This window comes from Protopterus annectens, chromosome 4.part0 (assembly GCF_019279795.1).
Source record: "Protopterus annectens isolate FY-2018-M chromosome 4.part0, PAN1.0, whole genome shotgun sequence".
In the NCBI taxonomy this organism is placed as follows: Eukaryota; Metazoa; Chordata; order Ceratodontiformes; family Protopteridae; genus Protopterus; species Protopterus annectens.
The window spans coordinates 719858913-719866168 of record NC_056733.1 but is presented as its reverse complement, the minus strand read 5'-3'; the positions used below and the strand labels follow the sequence as shown (position 1 = coordinate 719866168).

General features: G+C 39.1%; 1 gene segment (V, D, J or C); it reads right to left on the bottom strand.

The window, feature by feature from the left end:
* Positions 1-200: 200 nt before the first annotated feature.
* LOC122800302 lies at positions 201-782 on the bottom strand. The segment is given in 2 exon segments: positions 201-568; positions 702-782. Coding segments are annotated over 2 exon segments (417 nt in total).
* Positions 783-7256: the final 6474 nt, after the last annotated feature.

Genomic DNA, 7256 nt, shown 5'->3' with positions numbered 1-7256 from the left:
ATTTTTTTTTAATCTGACAGCTATCAAAGCCCTGTAATTCAACAGACAAATCCTGCAATAGTTGTGGTAATCACTTTTTTCCACTTTAATAATATAAAATGTAAACTCAAAATTAGTGTAAAGTGGAACAGACTGCACTGAAAATCTCACACATACTTTGTCCTTTTATGAGGCAATGCAGCTGTATAAACGGAATTTGTTCATGCAGGACGTTTTTGTTTCACTTCCTTCCTTCGCTGTGTCACTGTGCGTGAGCTTGTGCTAGTATCCCATACTGTACAGTAATAATCAGCATTGTCCTCTGCCTGGACACCAGAGATTGTTAAATGTGCAATTCTATTAGCATTGTTTTGGAATCCAGAGAACCGCTCAGGAACCCCGGGGCCTTTGTTGTTAGAAGAAACAGAGTAGTGATAAAGAAGGTATCGTGGAGCATTCCCAGGTCTTTGTTGATACCATGATATAGCATTGCCTCCAGGATCTCCATCTGGATTGCAGGGTAATGTGGCTTTGTCCCCTAAAGATACCACCACTGATGGGGTCTGAGTCAACGTCAGACCACTAGCACCTGGAACAACATAATTAGTCAAAAATAAGCCCCATTTATTGTAAGTTACATTATTCTGGAACACAAAATACGAGAATGGTAGAAAGCATTATGCTGTTATGTCCTTTCTTCCCAGAAAGTAAGAACTACTCACCTGTTAAAAACATCATTATGATAGCTGTGAATAAGAAAGTCTGAGACATGCTGGAAATCTTTAATCAGTCAGTTATGCTAGGGCACAAAACTGTCTTGATAAAGATGTAGTGGATGAGTTTAAAAAGCATGCAGCATTCACAGTCACTCCCTCATGCAAATTTGCTCCGCCACCTTGGTAACCACAACAAAAACAAGTAACTGCTGACAGATGAGTTTCAGTCAGAAAACTCACTGTTTGGTTGTAGTGATGGATAGTGTCATAAAAGCAGCTTGCACTGAGAATGAGGAAATCATTTTATGAAGCTGAACTTATTCTCTGACATAGCATTTATACTGTGTTTAGTGAAAATTAGATCACAAATGCCCTTTGGAGGTATACTGTGTGCACAGATTTGCCCTTGTCAATGGCCTTGGTCACATTTTCAAACAAATCTACCAGGTTTAGGAGGCAGGGTCTGCCCTTCACAAAGCCGAATTTGGTAGGATCTAGGGTTTGGAGGTCACCTATGTTTTTATTTATGAGGTCCATAAGGATGCCCTTACAGATGAGTTTGGTCAGGCTTATGGGTCTGTAATTACCTGGGAATGTTGCTAGGTCATCTTTGTGGAGGAGAAGAACTGTTGCCAGTCTCCATTCCACAGAACAAAGCCTTTGGTTAGGCTGTGATTGAATAGGGTACTTAGTGGTGATGCTAGTTCATTTTTAGCGTGTTTAGAAGACAGCCTGAGATGTCATTTGGTCCCATAGAGACCTTGCTTTTTGCCTTGGACAAGGTTTTGAGGACCTGCTCTTCAGATATGTAAGGTGGAGGGAGTTTGGGCGAAGGTTTGTTATATGTTAGGAGTGAATAAGGGAGTGAAATTTTCACCAAACCTATCCTCTAGCAGGTTTCCTATCTCTGTGGGTTCAGTGCGTGTGATACCATTGGCCACTACTTCTGCACATACTTCGGTCCTACCTTTTAGGTTACATACATAGCTGTAAAAGGCCTTATGGTTATCCTTAGCTGTTCTTGCTAAGTTTTTCTCAAAGGAGCCCTTGGAGGATTTGACAAGTTATCTTATCTGCCTGTTGAGGCTGAGGAGGGTGCTTTTCCATTGTTTGGGCCTTGCCTTTATTTTCTCGGACAGCAACTTTTTGCATTTATTGAAAAATTTGTTGATCCTGGATGTCCTCCATGGCAACTTGTTTTTACTTGGGGTTCTGGCTTTGATTCTTTCTGGTATACACTTATGCAAGTGATTGTATGTGGTTTTAGTGTAAACTTTAGCGTAGTTACCACTTGCAGCTTGGAGTGGGGCTTGGAATTCATTTGTACCTTCACCTAGGAGAGTACAGTTTGCCTTGGTGAAGTTTTTTAATCTGATTACACCCTTTATGAGGTCTGGTGTTAGTGCCAGCTTGAAGGTGACTAATATGTGGTCAGTTTTAACTAACTAATGAGAGTCCAACAGTTGTGGTAGTGCATCTGTTTGACATGTTGATGAGGACCAGATACAGAATGATTGTTCCCCTAGTTGGGGTATGGAAAATTTGTTCCAGGGCATTTGAATTAACAAAGTCATGGAAATTTTGTGCTTGCGAGCTAGGGCTAACATAGTTTCACAGTTAATGGTGGGATAACTGAAATCCCCCATAATCAGTGTGTTCAGCAAAATTTGTATTATCTCCAGTTTGGTTAAGTAGGCTTCATGGAAGTCATGACCCATGGAGGGTATCTATAACTGGCTAAGACTTCAGTGGGGGTCTTACTCACCATAACCTGGATATGGAATAACTCCATGGAGTTGCCCAGTTTAACTGGACAGGAGGTGAACTTATCTCTAATATAGATTGAAACACTGCCTCCTTTGGTTTTTCACATGTTCATTTTGCGGTCTAAAAGTGTGGAAGGCATTATAGCCTTGCAAGGCTGGGGTACTCTCTGAGGCCCTGGACCAGAATTCTGTGACTGCACAGACATCTACATCTTTTAGAGATAGAAGTGCTTCCAGGGAGTGCAGTTTTTGGTTTAACCTCCTAGAATTTAGCAGCATGGCCCTTACTTTGGTCTGATTGGTTAATTCCAAGTTGATAATGTTGTATTAGAGAAATTGCCTAAAAAGGCACTATGGGTGAGACAAGAGCCTTTGCCAAGAGCTGAAAGCCTAGAGGTGCCAGGTGCAAACTGTCTCTGGCAAAGCAGTGAGGTTTGTCGACTATGGCTTTCCAGGCTCACTGGAACTGGATCCCCTTTGAATGTCATCAAAAACTGAGCCAATTATTGAAATCAATCATTTTTTGTTTATACTGTGGCATCATTCTAGGTGAAGGTAGTATGCTGCTCAAGACTAGGGATATACCTGCTTGGGACACATACTCAAAGAGCTCAACCATGTCTGTCTTCATATAATCCAGTGAGGTACATCTCAGGTCATAACAGATTTATAACAGTGCTTGTTGCTGAGATACCTGAGTGCATGCATGATCTGATGAATCCTGGCACTGGACAGGCAGCTGACCATGAATTTCTCCTTATCCAAACTGGTGAATGAGACATCCGTGTCTCACTATCAAGTCTCCAATTACAAGAAAATTTGATTTTTCAGTGTTATGCCTTACTGGCCTGGTGGGTGTGACACTGGTGTTGCTATGTGTCATGCATGCTGTGGGGACTGTGTTAGTTGTAGCTATCTTGTGTTTTTGAGGTCTCTGGTGTTTCTGTAAGTTTTTCAAGAGAACCTCCTCATATGTGGATTTATGTGTTTGATGCATACTATGTGTATGAGTAGTTTTACTATGAGCATATGTAGTGGTGGGTAAGTTGACAACCTTCTCCATGTTACTGTTTTGAGTGAGAGAGAGCATGGAGTCTAGATTCTTGGTGTAAATACATCTCTCACACTCTGTGCTAGAGTATGTTATTAATAGAGGGTTGTCAGTGTACATGAGGCAGTTGCTGCACTGCCTCAAGAGATCCAAGTCAACAAGACTTTCAGGAGAAATAAGAGTAGTCCAACTGTCCATATATGTTAGGTTGAAGACTGTTGTCACTATGAGTGGTTATTCGGAAATTATCACAGAGGAGCTCAGTGATGGATATTTCTGCCTGGGTTTTAGGGAAAATTTGTTGAATTTATCTGTAGGTTTTGGTGTACGACTGTGCACCAGTGTGCAGTGCGTGCTGAGTGATGTGCAGACAGGCAGAATCCTGCTCAAATGCAGGCCCAAAATATCAGACTTTAAAAATATTCAAAAGGACCAATGATGATTCTTATTCCAAGCCCTAGATCAGCCACCCTTTACCAGGTCCCAATCAGCAGAATTCTCTCACAAACGTACAAATAGGCCCCTTCCAATCCAAGATGGCCTGGAAAACGTGCTCAGAACAAACAACCCACTACAAACAGTTACAGAAGCAGCAAGCCTTTATCTGGACTATGCTACAGTTACTAGCTACCCTAGTTTCAGCAGAAAATACTAGAGAATGTTTAAAACAGCTGAAAAATTTTCAGTGAGACACTAAAAAAAAGCTTGAAACAACAAAAAATCAGCAAGGAGGCTCTAAAGAATGTTTTAAACAGTTAACAGATTAGTTATTTAAACACTCCTTGGTGGCAAAACCAGAACAAGCAGAACAGATAGCTTAAAAACAGTGAAAAATACCTGTAAATACTTAACAAATAGCAAAATTAACAAAAAAAAGCTTTGCAAACATTGAAAACAGCAATAAAGTTTAACAGACACAATAAAGCAGACAATTGCAGTACAACATTGTAGCTTAGTACACAGTAAATACATACAGTATAAAAGTAAGTGGCAGGAAATAAAAAAGAGCAGCAAATAGTATAAATAAGCAAAAAAAAATGTTTTTGGAAGTTCAGAAGCCTCTAGTCGTCTGGTATCTCAGCTCAGAGTTGCAGCTTCTAGACCACCTCAGTTCAGCTTGGTACAAACAAGCAGAAACCTGCTCAAATTAGGGTTACCACCTTTGTCAACTGAGATTCCAGGACAGTCTGGACAACTTCCAGTTATGGCCTCAATCGACAAGATCAACCACTCCCTCTCAATTTGCAAGCTCAGCCTTAAGCCGCTCCTACTGCGAGATCGCCATATGTCTTGAATACAAGCCCCACTTTAATTTGTTGGTTTGCAAACACCTCCATATACCACTTTCCTGCTGTTATTATTTAGGGAGTACAGTTAGATTTTTTTTTTACTGTTGGATTTTTAAGAGTATGAACTGAACATTAATGGTATTTCGGGTTCTGTACAAATAACTAAACTAAAACCTGTTCACTGATTTCTCCAATATCAATTATTAGGGTAAAATTACTATTCTGGCAAAGAAGCAAGCTCTGGTATTTCTGGTCCATTTTTATTATGAGAGTTAGTAGTCCTGTTTTAGAGTTTAGTGAATAAATGCTATTAAGTAATATTATGATGATAACTTTGAACAGGGATTACCAATCTCCATTCTGCATCTTCCGGGTCGCCTGCTGTTCACTTCTGGTTTTTGCATGCAGGGGAATGGTGATGTGAACAAAACTGATTTACAAAGGTTTTTGCAGATATGGATCCCACAGAACAGCTACAGCTACAAATAGTGGACCTACTGAAACATGAATATTGACAACGACGAAAGGCCACGTGCTTATTTATGTACGCTAACACTTTAAACAAAATGTACAGTTATTTTTTTTACATTTTATGTTACCTTCAGTAGTGGCATTTACCTGGGGTTCCCATCATTCTGGGCATTACACTGTCCCGAAATGGTCTTCCTAGGATGCGGGACATTGATGTTGAATTCTGGGACTTTCCTAGGTGTTCTGGGACAGGTGTTAACCTTAGCTCAAATGCATGGCCTAATTACCAGAAGCTAAAAACTTGAAAAAAAACTTTACAAAGATTCAAAAGGACCAATGAGGATGTTTATTCCAAGCCCTAGATCAGCCTCCTTTTACCAGACAAGTCCCAGTCAGCACAATTCTGTCACAAAAGTGCAGCTTGGCCCCTTCCAATCCTTGAGGCCTAAATGGTGAACCATTTTTTAACTGCAGTGTTTCACTGGCTATTCACAAGCCTGTACTGCAATAGACCACCATGTACAGTTTTATCTGATCTGTCCCATTTTTAATTATTAATCAATCCCCACATGATTCACATTACTGCAATCCTTCCTTCACTAGTTATCAGATGTAATTACAAAACAGCACATTTGTACAGATGTGGGCATTTTATTAACTAAGTTATGATTTTATGTATATAACACTTTTTCATGAATTGTAAGAGTGTGTATAACTTTAGGGCCCAACTAGTACGGTCCTGCTAGGGTAGCTGAACAAAAAGTAAGCATTATATTTATCTGTGTAAAGCACTGTGTGTGTGTGAGATATTTGTACTGGCTCTGTAGATATCAGCACTTGTGAAATATTGCTATAACTTGATTATAGTGAACATGCAGTGTCTACCTGGAAGCACCACAGAACAGCAGTTAATAGTACCAGTCAGTATACAGGTGAGAAATTGCTCCTGGCCCAAATGAGATAGGCAGTAAGTGACATACTACGATTAATTCTTATGCAAAATTATAAATATTTGTTGTGTTAATACTTATGTTAATAACCTGAACCAGAAGAAGTTTATATGGTATTTCATCGCAGCAAATTAAATGCTTCACAATGGTTTAATTATTCCCTCTGATACCTGGTGGCTGTCAACTATTTGTAATTGTTTAGTAATGCGATATGCAAATATACATTAATATAATTTTGTTTAGATGTTTTGGAAGCATTATGGAAAATTATGTCACAGGCCCAGTAAGCAAGCAGCTCAGGAATACCTCCTGATTTAACTGAGGTGATTAGTAAGGGAAAATTTGATTTATTATCAGGAAAACTTATGAATATATCCCTTAGTTTAATATTGATGTTGGGGAATTTATGGTATGAATTGCAAACTTAAATAATCCTTGCAAAACATCTCACTGATACCTAGGACTTGATTCCATAAAGTTGGCAGAATCTGACACAGTTCTCCACGTTCAGAGGAGAAGTTGCAGATAACTGAGTAATAAGCAAATATGTCTCAGTATATGGAGAATAACTCAGCACAAACCACATTTATCCAGTAATATCTGTGTACTCTCAAGCAGTCACATCAAATGTGTGTCAATTTTTTTTTTCCTAAAGCAAAATTTGCATTACTAATGTACATCTATGTAAATTCTACAAGCTGTATGCAACTTACTAAAAAATGCTAAATTAATTCAAATGTGCAGCAATCTGTCTCGAAAGTAACAAATACCCACAAACAGTTATGGATATTGTCGCAATTTATACTCTGATGTATATAAATATACTCATCAGAATTTATAGAATCTGACAGAATCCATAAAATTTCCAATAAAAAATTAATTAAGGCAAAGGGCAATCACGGCCACTTCACTATGGATAACAGTACATAACAATAGGTCCAGGACACCCGTGGACAGCACAAGTAATGCACACATCAATGACAGAAGAGTAGATATGGAATGAGGGTGAAGAAGAGAAACACACAAGAGATATG